This window comes from Anoplopoma fimbria, chromosome 20 (genome assembly GCF_027596085.1).
Source record: "Anoplopoma fimbria isolate UVic2021 breed Golden Eagle Sablefish chromosome 20, Afim_UVic_2022, whole genome shotgun sequence".
NCBI classification, from domain to species: Eukaryota; Metazoa; Chordata; class Actinopteri; order Perciformes; family Anoplopomatidae; genus Anoplopoma; species Anoplopoma fimbria.
In genome coordinates, this window is record NC_072468.1 from 14,220,506 (window position 1) to 14,240,236 (window position 19,731).

At 39.9% G+C, this 19,731-nt stretch overlaps 1 protein-coding gene across 3 annotated transcripts in view; it reads right to left on the bottom strand.

Annotated features, from left to right (window-relative positions):
* The window catches only part of hace1 (HECT domain and ankyrin repeat containing E3 ubiquitin protein ligase 1), a 33,661-nt gene that overhangs the window by 13,188 nt on the left and 742 nt on the right, over positions 1 to 19,731 (bottom strand). For 2 of the 3 annotated variants that reach the window (XR_008532160.1, XM_054622448.1), the window contains exons 2-19: positions 17,783 to 17,837; positions 17,507 to 17,596; positions 16,319 to 16,423; positions 15,327 to 15,402; positions 15,042 to 15,173; positions 13,084 to 13,166; positions 12,330 to 12,426; positions 12,150 to 12,251; positions 11,975 to 12,081; positions 10,965 to 11,115; positions 9,685 to 9,759; positions 8,171 to 8,475; positions 5,889 to 5,957; positions 5,642 to 5,729; positions 3,526 to 3,637; positions 2,355 to 2,452; positions 2,147 to 2,234; positions 1,899 to 2,048 (exon numbers count right to left, since the gene is read on the bottom strand). Coding sequence is in view for 2 of the 3 variants with exons in the window: in XM_054622448.1 (XP_054478423.1) it covers positions 1,899 to 2,048; positions 2,147 to 2,234; positions 2,355 to 2,452; positions 3,526 to 3,637; positions 5,642 to 5,729; positions 5,889 to 5,957; positions 8,171 to 8,475; positions 9,685 to 9,759; positions 10,965 to 11,115; positions 11,975 to 12,081; positions 12,150 to 12,251; positions 12,330 to 12,426; positions 13,084 to 13,166; positions 15,042 to 15,173; positions 15,327 to 15,402; positions 16,319 to 16,423; positions 17,507 to 17,596; positions 17,783 to 17,837 (1,983 nt within the window). In the remaining variant the exon portion in view is untranslated. The remainder of the gene's footprint in view (positions 1 to 1,898; positions 2,049 to 2,146; positions 2,235 to 2,354; positions 2,453 to 3,525; positions 3,638 to 5,641; positions 5,730 to 5,888; positions 5,958 to 8,170; positions 8,476 to 9,684; positions 9,760 to 10,964; positions 11,116 to 11,974; positions 12,082 to 12,149; positions 12,252 to 12,329; positions 12,427 to 13,083; positions 13,167 to 15,041; positions 15,174 to 15,326; positions 15,403 to 16,318; positions 16,424 to 17,506; positions 17,597 to 17,782; positions 17,838 to 19,731) is intronic. The other variant, XM_054622449.1, reaches the window with a different exon arrangement.

Genomic DNA, 19,731 nt, shown 5'->3' on the forward strand with positions numbered 1-19,731 from the left:
TCTTGCTAGATTTAGTAATTTTTGGATCAAGCGCTGCTAGCTACTTTAATTGGAACAGAGTTGGCAACAGTGGGCTGGGTTTTAAGGTTGGATCATTTTCAATATATAGCCTACTCTTGCAAAATTCGAAAGATTACCAACCCTAGCTTAAATATTTATTCTTCTTTTGGGTTTTATTTGAAATGTCAAGCATCTGGTATAGAGAGTTTAAATCTATTGGTGCCCAAAGCGAACACTGGTTTTATTCAAGAATTTTCTGAGATTCTGTCATTTATTTTGGTCAATTATGATTGTTCCTATCCCTGGTGATTTAAATATAGATGTTTGATGTCTTTTGTTCTTTAACAGTATGTTAAAATTCCTACTCTTAATAGGGAACATACCCTTGACCTTAGGTTGTCTGATTATGTTTCTCTCAATAAAAACAAATTTCTAGACTTTAATGTATCTTATCACAATGCTGTAATGGCCCATACCTTGCTCCCGCTTCCTGCCTGCAGTTGTTAGCTGCCCCTGCCTGTGATACCCTTACTTGGGGGGGGGGTCTCTGATTTATTGGATCCATGATCTGTGGCCTATTATATTATACTATCTATTTTAGAAGTTCTCTCTCTCTCTCTCTCTCTCTCTCTCTCTCTCTCTCTCTCTCTCTCTCTCTCTCTCTCTCTCTCTCTCTCTCTCTCTCTCTCTCTCTCTCTCTCTCTCTCTCTCTCTGTGAAATTATAACATATATAAATGCCATATATATATATATATATATAAAAACACATTCTGCACTCCCATGTGAAACTTAAAACATGCATAAAAATAAACCTAAAAGATGCCAGCAAAACAACAGGCAGACGTTTTGCTGGCTTCCTTTGAAGTAATGGTAATTGCCTTCATATCAGTCCAAAATGGCAGAGGTGTAGCTCTGCTGCTAAGCACTGATGCTGAAAAAAGACAAACGCGAGGAATCTCTTAATACCTTAAAAAGCCTGATTTTGGCCAATTAGCGATCAGTAAAACAGGCCCTATTATGCTATTTTCAAGTTACAGTTACAACATGTTTACATACGTTAATGCTCATAATCCTCCTTGTTTTTCTCATCCTGGCTGTCCTGCAGCACCTCTTCTCACCCTCTCTCTGAAATGCTCCGTTGTAGCGCTTGCTCCTCCCTCCAGAAAAAGAAGTCTGCCCTAATTGGTCAGCTAGCCCACTCTGTTGTGATTGGTCAACGTTCCACATTTCAAAAAACCTTTCCGCCAGAGCTTCAGCTCAGTCTCTCTCTCTTTTGTTGTGTGAGGGCCAAACTAGCCGGAAGCCTTTTTACGGGACTTCCGTAACATTATGACCTCATAAAGTTACAGAAGTGAAGGAGATAATTCAATGGAGCCGTTTCAGACAGCTCAGGAGCAGTGATTCTAAGGGGGAGGGTAACTCCTTTTAGGCGCGGACTTCAGGTTTTACACTCTACAGACCTTTTACATGTACAAAAATATATATTTTGGACCAGTTTCAAACTGATCTTTTTTCAAAAAAAAGTCTGATGCTTCTCAGTTAATTCTGGTTGATTTGAGTTCCAGTGTTGGTATTAAGGACACTCCAGTTGCCTGGTTTCATGTCTGTCTCAGACAGATCTTTATGATTTTGAGACAAGATCCGTAGTTATAAGGACCGTCTTTTTTATATAATTTATTATTTGGCTACACAATCAACGGAAAGAGCGAGTCACACTGATTTCAGCAGTGTATGTATGATGCATGTGCGTTCCAGTTTGACTGATATGAGCAGATTTTTCTTACTGACTGCATTAAGCTTATTTTAAGAGTGAAGGGCAATTGATCCCTTATATTATATATTGTAAACCAACACACTAGTTTCACTCAAATTCACACATATGCCTGTGTTCTCTTACCCAGAATATGTTTATAGAAGGAGCGGGTGAAGTAGATGTTGACCAGCTGTCGGTGGTACAAAGCCAGACCCAGGATGTGACCTGCGAACTGGAAGTAGTTCAGATGGTCCGGGTTCACCGAGGAGTTGCTGTTGGGCTGAAAAGTTGTACCTGTAGATCACACACATTCAAACATACAACTTTATTCTACATGATTGAGATCTGCTTTTCCAGCTAAATGTTATCACAGTAAGGCAAATGTCACGTACCATCAGCTGACTGAGTGAACAGAGCGTAGTCTGGATTGATGATCTCATTGGACAGGATATCAAACCACTCCCGAACCACACCCTGGCCCTGTAACATACAGATACATTCAGCACGGCTCACTGCTGTCGGTAACATGAGACATGGCAACTCAAACAGGTGTTTCATTACTATGAACTCATGCAGTGTTATATGAATTTAGAAACCCACCATCCCCTCCTCTCCGTGGAAGCGAACAGCAATGCCCTGTTTGAGTTTCTCATTGCTGGACTTGGAAACCATCTCACAGCTACTCCTGAATATGGTATCTGTAAGTGAGATAAAAAAATAATTAGTCTACTATAGAAGTAAACATTCAAGAGATATGGAGAACCCTAAGGCCCTTGGCGTCTTTTGGACTGACATTAGCAATGCATAAAAATATCTGAGATGTCTCATAGTATTATGAAGTCATGATTTTATTACTTAAACTGGTCTTTCTTTTTAGCTTTTTATCATCTCACTCGTACACTTGTAAAATATATTTTTTTGCTTTATCAAAGACAATCACAAGTAGCCATTAAATAATAAATAACAGTACAAAGTAAACAAGACAACAAAAAAACAACTCAAATTTAACATTAAATAAACAACAATGACAATAAAATGATATAACTAAACAACCATAGAGAGACCAAGGATCAGGTAATCAATCAAATCACCAGAACAAGATTAATAAACACAAGACACTATTAATTTGGTGCGGTGGGAGATTACCCATATAATCCTTGTTGTTACTTAAACAATAAGTTATTTTCTCTAAAAATATACAACTATTTATTTCAGGGAGCCACATTCCATTTGAGATAGAGGCATCTGATTTTCATTTTAACGCAATACATTTTGTAGCAATGACCAGCAGGATTTCTGTGAGCTTTATAGTGTGGCTATTTCTAAGTTTTGATCTAGTGAAGTTACCCATTTAAGTCTCCAGGTCCAATAGAAAGTCAATACCATGAATACTGGATAGGGTATCAAAACCTCTGAAGTTTAGGGCACTGCCAAGTGCGGTGTAAAAAAAATATTTTCATTCCAGTTCATTCTACGATCTAATTCTGAATCTATCCAAATCAGGTAATAATAAAGTCGACATAAGAGCTTCATACACTCTAGAATTTTTTTTAAACAGTGGTTGGTCGGCATGACACAATTAGTGTTTCATAGGAGGTTAATTCCAATGGACTTCATGGTTAACTCTAATGAAGTCATTTAGTTGAACATATCCACCTTTGCTCATTCTGTGTTCATTTAATGTGTAAATGAAATCTTTGAATGGATTTTGGTGTGATCTTCTCACCCCTATACACTTCCTCTGTTCACGTATGAAGAGGAGCCATCGTACCTCTGTGGATGAGCAGGATGTCGTTCTCGTTGACAGGACGATGAACCATGTCTGAATCTGGCTGGCCGGCCAGCAGATGCTCATAGAACCATTCACAGCGATCCTTAAAGGGCTGAGAGAGAAAACAAAAATTCAGCCCATACCGCACAGCACTTTCCTACAGTAATTACCACTTCTCTGTGATTTCTACTATCAGACTGTGGATCTTTCAGTCTCGACCGACGGCTCAGGAAGCCCTCGGTTCTGAAAAACTTGTCTGTAATACAGAAATGAGGCTGGTTCCATTTGCATAATATATGCCTTTGTTCTCTAAGTGTTGGGGGGAGAATGAGGGATGAGCATGGAAGTGAGAGAAAGGCTTTCCCCCTGGGGCCTTACTGAGAGAGGAATCAGGAGATGAAATCAAATTCAGCAGGTTAAAGTCTGTAATTAAAACAAGGGTCTGCTCCCAGGCGAGCCATAATCCATGGGTAACAAGGCTCCACTGCTGCAGCTCAAATATGAATACTGAAGAGTAAGGGAACAGCACACAACTCAAAGCAGCACTTACAATTTATGAAGCCATATAAATGGAATTTAAGACAAGTATTATTGCCATGGTTGTAACATTGTTAAATTATCCTGAAGTGAAGACAGGACTTTCAAAGTCACTTTCCATTAAAACTCTAGACACAATCATAAAGACACAGAGGGACATCAAAGTAGAGAATGAAGTAGAAAGTTAAAATGTTGTTTATTTTACTAATAAATTATGACTGTTTTTACAAGGTCCTGACAAGAAACAGGGTGAGAAGAACCTTTAATAAAAAATGTAACATAAGACGCCTGATAAATTGGAAAAGTTAATATAAGAGTCTATATGTTAAGTTAATTCATCACAGATGCATCCTTATCAGCATACATGTTGGCCAATGAAAAACAAGAAATTGCAGAAAAGGACACTGGATTCTTAAGGCCAATAAAGATTTCATTACTTGAGTTTTTAAAGGTGCAAGATTACTCATTTTTGGCTTTCAGCTCACATTCAATGATGCATATTGCATCTTACTTTCATATGCATGATTGATCTGGTCTATGATAATTATTATATTAATTTTCTTATTGAGTTATTGTTTAGTCTATAAAATGCCCAGTATATGCAAATTAATTTTGGTTGCATTTTAGACTGCTTGAAACTAATTCAAACTAATTGTAACTATTGAAAATGTTACCTTTTGCCTCAGGAAAGCATGTAGACCATTTTAGAAAGCAAAAAGTTGCAAATATGGCCATAACCCTATAGGGTTAGAGTTACTGGAATGGGGCTTCAGCTGACATAGATGTTAAGTAGATGACTATTACTTTAGATTATGAGATCCGTACCGCCTTTATATGTACACTAAGGGGTGTGTTCACACGTGGTTCCTTTCAGCCCTCCAAACCATCAAAGCGACTTGTCAGCATTTTCCATGCGCACTGTGTATGAACACCAAAATAATTGAGACCCCTCTGAAACGAACCACTCTCTGACCACAAAGGAAGACGGAGTACGATTGGCTTTAAGTGTGCGTGCCATAAACCGTCGTTAGGGATGCCCCGTTTGATCCAAGTCAAAATATAAGATCAGGAGATGGGCATTAATGCTTTTAGTCGGCAATCCCTGATAAGGCCACACAGAACAAATCCCGTTTGCAATGGGCAGAAGCTGCCGACTGGCAGAGCTAAAGAGGACCAAATACAGAACTAATTTATTTTCCAATGAACTGACAATATGAACGTAACAATAATTAAGTCACTTTATGTTAGTTTAAAAGGTCTGAGTTTAGTTGGTTTAAAGGACAAGATGAGAAAACTTCCTAAAATCTACCTTATATTGCCATGGTTCACTGTGTAGCAGTAGTAATCAACCGTTCAACTATAAGAAGAAAACATTAAAGCAACAAAAATATGAAAAAAGGTTTTCGGAAGTTGTTTGCCACATACTTAAAGTGAACACCCTCTGACTAAATACAATGGTTACTTCCTGCTCAGAAAAGAACAGACCATGTTTTCTGGCAGACTGAAGTTAGCTTCCAAACGTATGCTTCCGTATCCAGTCCCTGGAAAACATTGAAGGAAATAATTCATCATGTCTTACCTGGGCCTTGATAATGTGCATGAAGCGTGACATCAACTCCGGACACTCCAGGAGGAAATGGAAGTGATTAAAGATGATCTTTGGATTCCTGAAAAAGAGAGGCCGAAGGATGAATGATGCAAGAAACAGGTTAGGGGGAAGTGAGAGAACAAAGAGATAACAGAAAAAAGTAGTTACTGGATCAATAGCCAGTCTCTAGGTGCTCTGCGGAGAGGTGGAGGTCTGGCATAGGGCCACATCGACTTACCTGGTAACAAAACACTTGAGCACCTCATCATGCTTGCAGACAAACTCAATAAAGCGAGGGGATGTCATTCTGGGTGAGGAAAGAAAGGGAGGTGAAGAATGAGGAAGTGAGGCAGGAGAAAAGACCGACAGCAATATCATCTCAGCAACAGCATGTGTTCTACAATTTCATTCATTTCTATCTGAAATGGCTTCTAAACTGAAAATGATGTTGGCTAATAATAGAAGAAATCACTTGCTGATGGATTTTACAACTACATCTAGATCAGAGGTTTTCAAAGTGGGAGGCAGACCTGCCCAACAGTTTCAAAAGATTGAAATGGAATAGCCTAAATGTATGTTGTTTGGTTCAAGAGATGGGAAGGTAGAAAGTGCAGAGATGATGCAGTAGTTTTGGGGAATACTACTGTTTTTCCAACATTCCCAGAGTCAGAAACTAACAAATGCCTTAGAAGCTTTCTTATGTATTTGGTGTAGTCTGGAGTTTTGCTAAACTGCAATGTTAGGCTATTGTGGCTCCATTGGAGAGTGTCTAGGGGATCAAATACCATAATCATTATCCATGAGGCATACAGGACTTGAGCAACACTAGTTAAGAAAACTGAGGGGGTTTGAGGGGAGGCCCACAGTCTCAGACTCTGAAAAGCCTTCAAGTTTACTCAATTCCTGCAACACTGAACCACACTACACAGGTTGTCAATGGGAAGTAGCAGCAGGGCACATAAATAAAGTAGTAGTAGTGATCAGTGTTCTAGTACTAGTAGCAGTTGTAGTCCAGCAGAGTTCAGCACAGAAGCCTCACAGCAGGTGGGTTCAGGGGTCAAACCTGGTGGCTGCTGGTCCTTCTGTGTGGGAGGTGCATGTTACTGTTGGTTAGGTTAATCAGTTAATCAATTGTTTTCTAGTTAGTTGCCCGTGAGTGTGAAGGCTATTACTCTCATCCTTTGTGCCGAAATAGAGCGAACACATGTGGCTGCTGAACACATGTGGCTGTTGAACACATGTGGCTGCTGAACACATGAGGCTGCTGAACACATGAGGCTGCTGAACACATCTGGCTGTGACACAGGACTGAAGCTGCTGCTGCTGCTGCTTTCACCTCATGCCCAGTGTCAACAAAGTGTTGGACTCTGAGCCCAACTATGGATGCTGGGCTGAAAATGGAGCTTATGAAAACTATGCATCAGATCGGATTGGACATATGAACTAATTTATTATGTATTTACTATTTTGCTATATATATATATACTTTTCTATACTAATGTCCCTGTCCCCTTTGCCGCATAAAGCTGCATATTTCCTGTTATGGGAGTAATAAAGGACTATCTTATCCAAATAATATCCTCTTACTAGTACCGGCAGTGTAGTGGTAGTGGTACCGGCAACAGAAGTTGTGTTAAAAGTAAAATGATCAGCAGTAGTAGTTAAAGTTGCAGTATTAGTGTCAGTACTAGTAAAGCAAAAGTGGCTGTAATAGTACAAGCAATTGTAGTTAAAGCTATAGCAGAGGTAAAAGCAGTAGTTCCAGAATAAGTGGTTGCGGCTATCACAGTAGTTGTATTTCAAAATATTTCGTAATAGCGTTAGTAGTACCAGCAGTAGAAGTTGTAGTTGTGGCTATAGCAGTAGTATGTCAGAAGTAGATTAAGAAGTAGTACCAGTTTTAGCAGTTGTAGTTTTGGCTGATGCTGTAGCAGTATGTTAAAAGTAATAGCATTAGTAGTTACTGCAGTGGTAGTAGTGGTCGTAGTTATCGCAGTATATCATGTCCGAAGTAGAAGTAGTACTACTAGTAGTAGCAGTAGAACCAGCAGTTATAGTTGTAGGTGTAGCTATAGCAGTAGTAGTACATCAAAAGTAGTAACAGTAGTTGTAACCGCTTTTGTAATTGTGGCTATTGCAGAAGTGGTACGTCATAAGTACTAGCAGAGGTAGTACCAGCATAAGAAGTGGTAGTTATACCAGCAACAGTACTTGTGGTTAGGGCAATGGCAATAGTATGTCAGAAGTAATATCAGTAGTAGTAGTAGTACCAACATTAGTTATTGTGGTTGCGGCTATAGCAGTAGTAGTAGCACTTAAGGAATAATAGGAGTAGTGTTAGCAGCAGTACTAGTTGTTGCTATAGCAGTAATAGTATGTCAATAGGTGGCAGTACCAGCAGTATTAGTTTTAGCTAGTTGTGGCTATAATAGTAGTAGAATGTCAGAAGTAAGCGAAACCACATCGGTCTTTGTAAACTGATCATTGGTGACAGCAGACAGATGAAGACTGATCACAGACCCTTGTGGCATCTGACAGGAGAAGCACATATAGAAGGCCTGGATCACTGCACTGAGCCGACTGGCTGTCATGGAGATGACGTCCTCCCCGTCGGCATACACCTCTGCTTCCATGACGGCTTCAGGGTCCAGCAGGGAGGGCACCTTCGGCTTGGAGCCGGAGTGGTCGACCTCCCGTTGTTTGAGAAGCAGAGAGGCTATCTCGCTGCTGGAGGAGGAGGAAGATGGGTTCCTCCTGTTCTTCTCCAGCTCTGTGGAGATGAGCACCAGCCACTCATCCAGGGAGTGCCACAGCAGCTCCAATGGCTGCAGAGACACAGACAGGAGGTGAGAGACACACAGAGAAAACCAAGGAAGTCCTCCATGACATTTGCTCGTTGTCTGTGTTGAGTTAAGACTAATGACCTTCATCCAAGTGAGTACAAGCCATGAAAATTTTGAGTCTACTAAAGGTCAATGTAAGGAACATTATCGGAATTTTCAAGGAGCTGAAGATACCCAGTCAGTTGCACCAGCACAGATGTTTTCTTTCAATGGGCCGGTTCATCCAAATAACAAAAATATAGATTTTATTTATGTGCTATCTCGCAACACAAAGTTGTGAATATTTTTTGTCTCTGATTGTTTTGTCTCCACGTAAATACACTGGATGTGAATTGAATTTTGTTTGTAGAGCTTATAACAGTGAAACAATTACAACTGAAAGGGTGAACAATAACATCTGGTGAAATGGTGTCCTTGTTTCTCTGCATAATCCACATTCTCTGGTCTGTAGTTTGGAACTACTTCCTATAGAAGAAATAGTCCCTATGAAAACTCATCATCGTCTCTGTATTTTTGTGGAGGCAGAAATCTGGAAGACAGGTGTGTGTCAAAACAAAATAAAACCTGAACTATCTGTGTGGCTGGATATGTTTTTCTCTGTTACTTGAAAGAAAAACCCTTTAAAGAAGTCAAACATGACTAGAATTGTTTGGGTTAATGCCACAGCAATCATTTAAGAAAGGTTTTTAATGAGCAGTAAAAATGTATTGGTTGGGCAATATTAAAATAAACACAATACTATGAAACATGTCATACTTATAGATATATTGCTATACAATCTCTACCCAAGTCACTGCCACTTTTTTTTGTGTCTGTTAGATGTGCAGCCAGTGATGCAAATCATTGAGCAGAACTGCTTTATAATGATATTACATTTACAGAATTGTATAAACTGTTATAATTACATATCATTTTAGATGGTAATATCATGATATACTGCATTGCAATTAAAAATGACAAGACAATTTTATCCATATTCCCCAAACCCACCAAAATACCACAGTGGCTATCATTTTCAAATGGAACATGAAATATATGAGAAAATCATCTTTCAGATTTCCGTTCAGTGGGAGATTAAATGTAAACACCCAGCTACCTTGACAATAGTAAGTATGATTATGGGATTGTAGGGTTCCAGAGATCATGTTTCCCAAATTTCAGCTGCAAATGATAAAAATGTCCATGGCTCACATCAAAGACAGCAGAACCTGTCCAGGAACATTCATCTTTTTGTACCGTCTCCACCTCCATCTGTCTCGCACACATCTGCAACCAATGGAGTCATTCTTATTTGGGCTGTTTTTGGTTGAAAGGACATACAGTCAAGTCAGTGTGATCAAGATAACATGTTATGAAGCGTTACCAGCTATCTTCCTATAAAAGAAGCAATTAACACAAAGTTCCACTATTGCCCCAGTGTTGTTTTTGTTACTAACACTAGGACTAACCAAAGCCAAACATTTTCAAAACCCTACACATAAGTGCTTTAAAGCTGTAGTAACCGGCTCACATGACTATGTGTTGTGTGAAAGGAGTCACTCGTAGTGACCAGCCCACAGATAACTTTCACCGACTCTGCAGCTTTATGGTGCTTTTAGCTCAGTGTTGTCGTTCACTCTCACCACTCTTATCAACCTCAAAAATAAACACCCTTAAAAGCTGAAAGTCACTACTTAAACCAGAGAGCCATTTCAATTCAATTCCCAAAGCTGGAGTAAAGCATGCATATACTGGATTTTCAGGACAATATAGTTATTGGGGAACTTTTCTTTTTTTTTTTCAAATCAACAGCAATGTCTTTCTTTCTTTGTTTTTTTAATAGTTGTCACTTAAATGTGGTTCGTAAAGATTTGTGACAAATTATTGTATTGAGCAGGACATTCTACTGTGCAAAAATAAACATGTTAGTGTTCTGACAAACTCTGCAGAAATATCAAAGAAATAAGTTAATTTAGAAACATTGTCTAAATTGCAGTGACATGTCCTGTCACTTAATCGCCGTAGATAGCATGCTGATACTGATTTATTTGTTATAAGCCATTATTGTTGGATATATTGGTCAAAGTGAGCCTCTCTCCTCAATAACATTATTCATGTCGCCTCCAAGATATTTAACAGCCCGTTTGTTGATCATATTGTTTTACTTCTCAATTGTTGTCACCTGTTGTTGTTGACCTCCAAGTTCCCTGAATGGTCAATAAAAAAACGTTATTAGAACATATTAGCATTGATATTCCTGTCCTTTGGATATGCGTACTATCCGGTCAAATATCCCAGAATTAAGCATTGACCAGATCATAATTTGAATTGGTGATCATCAGTTTTGACAAAAATAAAAAAATGTTGGTTTGGTTGGTTAAATCTCACACTTCTGCGAATAACATAAAGTTTACTTCCATTCCAGCAGCCTACCCAGTGGTTCTTACAGAACCTGCAGAGTACAATATACCATATGTACAGCTCCTACTTACCTTAAAGACCTGGCTGCGAGGTGTCTTGTTGCCATTGTAGCCCATGTCGTTGCCATTGTTGGGTGATGAAGGCCCCAGGCGGAACACATGGCAGAGAATACGAACGATTCTCAGCAGACTCTTCATTTGGGCTTCATAACTGCTGGACAGGCTGAGGATGACCAGAGGACAAACGAGGAATAATGTTCAGAATGTTGTATAAAGATCTTCCAGACCTGCAATAATTGAAATGGCCATCAGGGGGCGACTCCTCTGGTTGTATAGAAGTCTATGAGAAAATGACTCTACTTCTCTCTTGATTTATTCCCTCAGTAAACATGAGTTTATGGTCTCAATCTCTAGTTTAAAGTCTTCTTCAATACAGCATGATGTTCATTTAAATTATGGTCCATCAAATAGACCATAAAGCAGGGTATGCTTTAGGGCGGGGTTACATTGTGATTGACAGGTTTTTACCACGGCGTTGTAAATTCTGGTTGTTGTCCATGTTTTTCGTCTTAGAACTTCGACCCTTTCACGGTGCCTTTTTAGTTCATTTAAGTTAAATGTAACAATTTGGCCAATTTAAATATCAGGGTTCAATTGTAACTCCACCCTCCAAATATTGAGAAGGCACCGGCCAAATGCTGAACTTAAGGCTACAAAACGTAGTCCACAAACAAATGGGTGACGTCACAGTGACTATGGCCACTTCTTATTTACAGTCTATGATGTAATAAGATGATTGAAACCACAAATTGCTCTATTTACAGTTTGGTTTTAAGAAATGAGATACATACTTTGGAAAGAGCCAGCAAGCTGTTTCCTCCTACTTACAGTCTTTATGCTTGCAATAATGTGAACGTCTCACTTAAAAAGAAAGTGAACTCCAAAAAATGTTGATTGATTCCTAACTATTAATTATAAATCAATAAAAAAAAAGGTAATGTATAAAAATATTAATATGTACACAACATCAAATAAATAAGGAAAAGAAAGCAAATATGTGAATCAAATATGTACAATTATACCTGAGAAGCTTGTGTCCATTAGTGGTAGCCACTTCAGCAAGACTTGTCAAGATCCTCTGGTAATGACTGTCACTCTGCTGAGATACATGTTCCAGAACCTGCCGGAGCTGCACAGACACACGTGTCAGTGTTTTCACAGGGCTTATCGATGAATGAGGACACAAACTGGTCATACCATGTTCTCTTTCATTTCATCATTTTGTGTCATCTGGATGAGGGTCTGGAAAAGCCGGCCGTGGTGCTGGATGAGGATCTCGCAGGTCTCCCCATATCCACCCTGAACACACGAAAGGTGGGACAGTAACCACAAGAACTGCACAACACTGAGAGGAAAAGGTGGTTTAAAAAACCTCACCTGCACACAGAGATCCAGAGGAGTGATCCCATTCTTGTCAGCAAGGTATTTGGCACCTCGAGAGAGTAGGATCTGTGCTGTGTCTCTTTGGCCATGGCTACAGAATAAAACAGTAATGGAAGGTCATATACTCGTTCTTCAATGGTTCTTTTAGAAGATTTTTATCCAAAATATTCTGGGTTACATTAGTATTCTGACACCAGAATTAATGAGTCTGACAGTTACGGAAGTGTACGTGCATCAGTGCATGTCTACTCCTGAAAAGTTAAAAGGAAGTGTTAAAGTGAAGGCCTTTATACACCGTTTGAAACACGTAACAAAAACATGGCCTGCGAATATTTCACCTTAAACTACTGATACCAACAGCGATGTGTATTTGCGCCAGTTGCAAAGAATGTTCATTAAAAGTTTCTAATAGATTCGCGGAGGCAGAGGACCAACTTATGGATCCTACTGACTCAGAGCAAATATTGCTTGGACTAGGCTTCTGTAAGATATTTTATTGAGTTTACTTTGAGCCAAATTAAGCAGTTACATATTAATATATATTCCACTGGAAGTAATTAGTGGATGTATATATTAAAAGTGCAAAAGTTAAGAAAAATCTATCTTGTGCCTTAAAATGACACTTAAAATTTGCATTCTCTTTGAAAGTTTACGTGCAAATCAATGACAGGACAAAAAAAAAATTCCCCCCGTGCCTTAAGAGAGGTTGAGAGCACACTATGAATCTACAACATCACAATGAGATCACCTGCAAGCAAAGTAAAGAGGCGTGGCTCCAGAGACGTTGGGCCGGTTGATGTCAGCTCCACTGTCCAGAAGACACAACACCGTCTAAAGAAACACAACAAGTTGACTTGTGTTGGAGGCCCGAGCTTGGACAGTAGCTCCATCCACACACCCTCTGCTGCGGCTGGCTCATGCTACGGTCACAGTAGATAGCTCAACCAAAAGCCTGTATGGTTACGACACTGTGACACATATGACTGTAATGGTTGTTACACTGACTCACATGCAGGTTCAGAGAATGGACAGCGATCTGTTGGCTTAGCATGATGGGCAAGCTATTCCTGAACACACACATCTGTCTAAGCTGATGGTATCAGGTTCACATCCTGGCAGGAAAACCAGGCCTTACAACACTGTATTCTCAGCCAACTTTATAATATTTGGGAAACCAAAATTTGGAAGGGGAAGAGCGAATGAACAAGCAACCAGTGGCTTGCTGGATACACTTTTGAGGGATCTGTGTAGAGCACAGCTGCACTACTATTATTTTGGGCCAGGAGTTGAGGGCGGACATGTTACCTATTAAGAATTGAGCACTAAATTCTATCAGATAAAACACAAACTACAAAAATGTTGCTCTGTTACTGTAAAAAGACTTATGTATACATAGGTATTGTCATATATACATCATTAAGTTGACATATAACTTATCTAACATTCACAATACAAGGGTACTAGAAATAGCAACCATATTTTCAGCTTCGGCAACCAAAAGTCTGGCACCCACTTTTAAATTCAGTGTTAAATTCAGGACTTAAAACCTAACATGAAGCCTTCAGAAGCCATACTGCTCCTGATGTCCACTATCATGAATATCAGCTTTATTGATCATACATACAGCGGGTAAAATAAGTATTGAACACGTTACCATTTTTCTCAGTAAATATATTTCTAAAGGTGCTATTGACATGAAATTTTCACCAGATGTCGGTAACAACCCAAGTAATCCATACATACAAAGAAAACAAAACAAATAAGTTCAGAAATGAAGTTATGTGTAATAAAATGGAAAAACACAGGGAAAAAGTATTGAACACGCTTACTGAAATGGGTGATGATGATTTAAAACTTCATACAAAAGCCTTTGTTGGTAATGACAGCTTCAACACGCCTCCTGTATGGAGAAACTAGTCGCATGCATTGCTCAGGTGTGATTTTGGCCCATTCTTCCACACAAACAGTCTTCAAATCTTGAAGGTTCCGTGGGCCTCTTCTATGAACTTCTTTCCATTGATTTTCTATTGGATTCAAGTCAGGTGATTGGCTGGGCCATTTTAGCAGCTTTATTTTCTTTCTCTGAAACCAATTGAGAATTTCCTTGGCTTCGGTTTGGGATCATTGTCTTGCTGAAATGTCCACCCTCGTTTCATCTTCATCATCCTGGTAGATGGCAGCAGATTTTTATCCTTCCTTCAATTATATGAAGTTTGCCAGTGACGTAGCTGAAATACAGCCCCACACCATGATGTTCCCACCTCCAAACTTCACTGTTGTTATGGTGTTTTTGGGGTGATGTGCAGTGCCATTTGACCTCTATTTGTTTGGTTTTCTTTGTATGTATGGATTACTTGGGTTGTTACCGACATCTGGTGAAAATTTCATGTCAATAGCACCTTTAGAAATATATTTAGTGAGAAAAATGGTGACATGTTCAATACTTATTTTACCCGCTGTACATTGTTACATATATACACAAAATTTCCCTTCTGCATTTAACCCATCCCTGAGGAGCAGTGGGCTGCTAAGAAGCGCCCGGGGAGCAACTTGGGGTTAGGTGTCTCACTCAAGGACACCTCGGCATGTTGACTGTAGAGGCCAGGGTTCGAACCACCAACCCTGTGGTGGTCCAATGCTATAAATATAGCATAGGAATCTTTTAACTCTGTCTTCCAATGAAAGAGATATTTCAAATTGGCTCACAGTTTTGTGTCCATTCTGACAGGCTACATGTAGAGCTGTCTGTCCCATGGCGTCCTCCACATCCACGTTGGACACGTGCTGGACCAGATCATGGAGGAGCTCCGTCCTCCCGTTCACTGCCAACCAGTGGATCTGCAACAGAGGTTCACATTCATAATCACTATCCTGACTACAGTACTTAATTACCCACCATTCACAGAGATAACACTGCAATATTGTATTTAACAATTAGGATTCTAATGATTTTAAGGCATTCAATACAACAGAGGATTAAAATCAACTCACAGCAGTCAGTCCCTCGTTGTTGCAGATGTTGACATCAGCATTATATTCCAGTAGTCTGCCCATACACTTCTTCTGTCTGAGGCAACAGTGAAAGCAAGTGTAAGTAGCAGTGTTATCACACATTCACTCACTTGTTTTCACACATCTTAACGCCAAGACTTCCCTTAAGGTCCAGTGACTACTAGTGACTACATGCAAACAACGTCTAGAAGTCTAATAAGCATATTAGGAAAATCAGAGTAATGGATGCATTCAGGGACATTTAATCTCTATGGTAACAGTAGAATCAAGCAGCAAAAACTCCAGGAAAGATGTGAATGGTGAGCCTTCCCAATAATGCTGATATTTGTGTCTATTCAGTCGCTGGATGGTTGGGTGATTTAAGACAGCTAATGTGTACACATCAATAGCATACTGGTTGGAGGTCGTCTCGGATGGTACATATTACTGGAATAATCAGGGAGAGACCAAATGTAGGACAAAAATAAAAATCTGGTCACCCACTCATCCCACTGGGAGAATTCCTAAAGGAGAGTTCAAGGTATCCAGCAGTGTTTTATTTTTCTTCTACCTTTAGTAGTGCTGTTGAGCCTTTTTTTAGGATTTGGTCCCCATTTTGTTTGTCTCGTGCACATGCATGAAGATACACATGCTTGCACAGGTTTCACACTTGGCGGTAATGTGCCACGGAAGACAGCAATGTCCCACCAAAAGGCAGGGAAGACGGCTGCACAATAGTGATTGCAGATTTAAACAATGCAGTATTTTAAATACATTAAAATTTGGCTTTGCAAAAGATTCATAAGGTAGGAAATGCATTCAACATGTTTGCTGGACCTCAAGGAATCACATGATGTGTTCATGAAATCCACAAATAACAAAAGAAGTGTGTAACTGTGTACTCACTGGAGCAAGTGTCACCAGACCTACTATAGAATAAAAACTGTGCACAACACAAACATGTGAAAAGAGTTTTAGTGTGTGGCTCGTACCCATTCCTAGCAGCCAGGTGCAGAGGGGTACAGCCGGAGATGTCCTGGTAGTTTGGGTTGGCTCCTCTCTTTAGCAGCAGAACCAGACACTCCACTGAGCCACAGCTGTACAGAGAGCAACATTGGCTACATTCAGACTGCAGGCAAATCCTGCACATTACTATTATTATTCGCTGTACTATTACGCTTATTGACTTGCTTCTACCCTGGAGTCTTCGTGCTTTCTCGCTTCGCAGGCTTCTATAAATCGTGGCTGTACCTGGACTGTGGTCGTGCATCCTGCTACGGCCCTGCTGACACCGACTGCTATTTTAGCTTTACTTCCACCCTGAAGCCATTTTTGCTTTCTCGCTCTGCAGGTTTCCATGAATCGTTGTGGTACCTGGACCGTAGTCGTGCCTCCTGCTGTGAGCCGACTGACACCCACTGCTACTTCGATTATTATTATTAATCACATTACTATCCCTATTTCATAATTATAATTCTACTATAATAATTGCTGCTGTTATTATAAGTAGTCTTATTATATGAAATATTTATGTCATATACATTGAATGTGTTGTATCTCTGCTATGCTGTTCATTCTGTACACATGACATCTATTGCATTCTGTCCATCCTGGGAGAAGGATCCCTCCTCTGTCGCTCTCTCATAGGTTTCTTCCTTTTTTCTCCCTGTTAAAGAGGTTTTTTAGGGGAGTTTTTCCTGTGCCGATGTGAGGGAAGGACAGAGGATGTCGCATGTGTACAGATTGTAAAGCCCTCAGAGGCTAATTTGTGATTCTGGGCTATACAAAATAAACTGAATTGAATTGAATTGAATTGAAATCCCATCAGCTTCTTAAATAACATCTATAAGAGAGACTGTCCGCAGGGATTTGTGTGTCCAGGCATCATGTTGCTGATGCGGCTTTCCAACGTGGAACCATGACAAATGAAGCTCTATCATTTCGTCATCCAATCGTGCGGTCAGGTCGCGGTTGCACCAGTCAAATTCAGCAAGGGAGGAGGCTGGTGTACATTGGTATGTTCCATGCTACAGTCATGGCGGGCATCACTGTGCACTGTGCAACCTACTCCCCCATCTTTGTTGACATTGTGATTTAATACTCCAGACAGGGAGGAAGGACCTGGTAGAACTCAAGGGTATGCACACTCTTGAACGAGAACAGAGTGAACAATGTCTTACTTGGCAGCGATGTGAAGTAGACTTCTCTTCACCCGTCCAAAGGCGTAGTTCACATCAAACTTGGAGTTGAGCAGCAGCTCTGACACTGATCTTTTAGAGACAGGATGGAAAAAGTAAATTTTTCTCTGTAGACAACAACTCAAATTCAGTCTACCTCAGTTCTAACAGATGTGAGAAGAAAGACTACTAGCAAAAGCAGAAGATTGCCACAATACATGCATTCTTCATTGTGCCATGACACACTAAGCACGCTTTCCTGTCATGTGTGATGCTTACCTGTGCTGGTCAGCCATGACCATTGGCATCAGTGTGTACACTGCAGTCTCATTGTCTGTGGAAGGAGCAATAAGATATAATATACAACTATTAGACTTAAAGAGCATCACAGAGAACCTGACATGGTAATTTCCACCCTGGTTATGAAAGAAATGCCTCCAAAATGGCTGTATTTCTTAAGAAGGCAAAGTTCCCCTGCCAAGTTTTTGTTAACTTTTACAGAGGAGCACCAGAAAGCTTCCTGATTGCAAACATTACAAACAGGCATGGGATGTGCACAGCTCATCTACCGAGCATCAGTAATATCTGTGAGGAGAGGTGCCCGCGCTGCCTATGTTGTAGAATGACAATGAACAAACCCTGAAGGAGAACACATTGTGGTGGAACAGTCAACAATTTTGCCAGTATCAGTAGGGCATGATTAGTTAACAATTATGATACACGATTAATCATATTGGTTGTTGTCAAGAAAAAATGGGAAAACATTTGTTAGTTCTAGCTTTTCAAAAATTAGGAATTGCTTCTTTCCCTGGTTTTATATTATTTTAAATGTCTTCTGGTTGTGAACTGTTGATTGAAAAAAAACAAGACATTAAAGGTGACTTCTTGGGCTCTAAGAAATTGTGAAAGGTGTTTTATAAATCAAAAAATTATCGATGAGTTTGTTTTTCTCCGGAGGTATGGGGGGTGAGGCGGGGGGCCTTAGACCCAGCACAGCTGCTGGTCTCCAGCCCACTGTTCAACTCATCTTCTGTAACAAGTGGCTGGGAAAAAGTAAAGTACACTCACATAGACGCCTAATGGCAAAACTCAACAGCACTCCTCTTCACTATTACACATGGTATCACAAAAAGTATCACACACCATCACCATCTTTTTCACCAGTACCTGGACTTCAAAGACCTCATACAATTGATCAGAGACACGAGACTCTAGAAAACGTACAACTTAAATAATAGCCACAAAACCCACTTGAACCTGTAATATTAATGACATACATCAATTGGCAAATTTAAACAAACAAATCTCAAAACTCTAAAATAAGTATAGATAATTCTGTGACAGTTCCAGCAACTAGCAAATCTAACAATTTCTCCCTCCATGTCTTCTGGATAGGAATAAAGAGTAACATATCAAATGAACATAATGGGACAGGAGGACAGACACCACAGGGCGTGGTCTGGTAGGTCCCTGTTCTGTACCAGGTGGCATCATTAGCAACTCTACAGAGTCAACTTTTCCAACATGCGACAATAAGGGGGAAAAAATATCTATTTTACTCTGTGGACGATACGTGTGGATGAGTGTGTGCACTTTACTCTACGCTGTTGTAAGTCTGCAAATTTCCCCGCTGCGGGACTAATAAAGGATTATCTTATCTTATCTTATCTTATAATACCAGGGTGGGTTGAGTTTTGCTTTTGTAACGTCACAACAGGAGGTGAGGGCCAAATCGAGTGCTCTGACATCTATTCCCCAGTGCTTCTGCTGTTAAGTCAAAAGCTATGCTTTCTAGGGTTACAGTAAGCTACACTGCATTCATTAACAACATTAATTGATTATATGGAATGATGCCGTTATGTATGATGTCATATTCACAACATCAATTGATTAATAAACATAGCCATATGTAAGATGCAATACAATTCCCACACATTAATGTTACACAAACTAACATGGGTTACCCTATGTTTATATTAATCAATTTCAGCTTCACATTTGTGACTACAGGTCTGGTATTCCTAGTTCCTAGTATTAAATTAGATATAATATCACACATAAACATATTTGCAAACATCTAAAACACATTGTGCAGGCCGGCTGTCTGCTTTGTCATAAAAATCACAGTGAAGAGAATGTCATGACGGACAGGATAACAGAACCCTGGTCCTCCCTCCGGAGGTCTGCTCCTCTATGCTAGGCTGTCAGAGCTAGCATACACCGGCTAT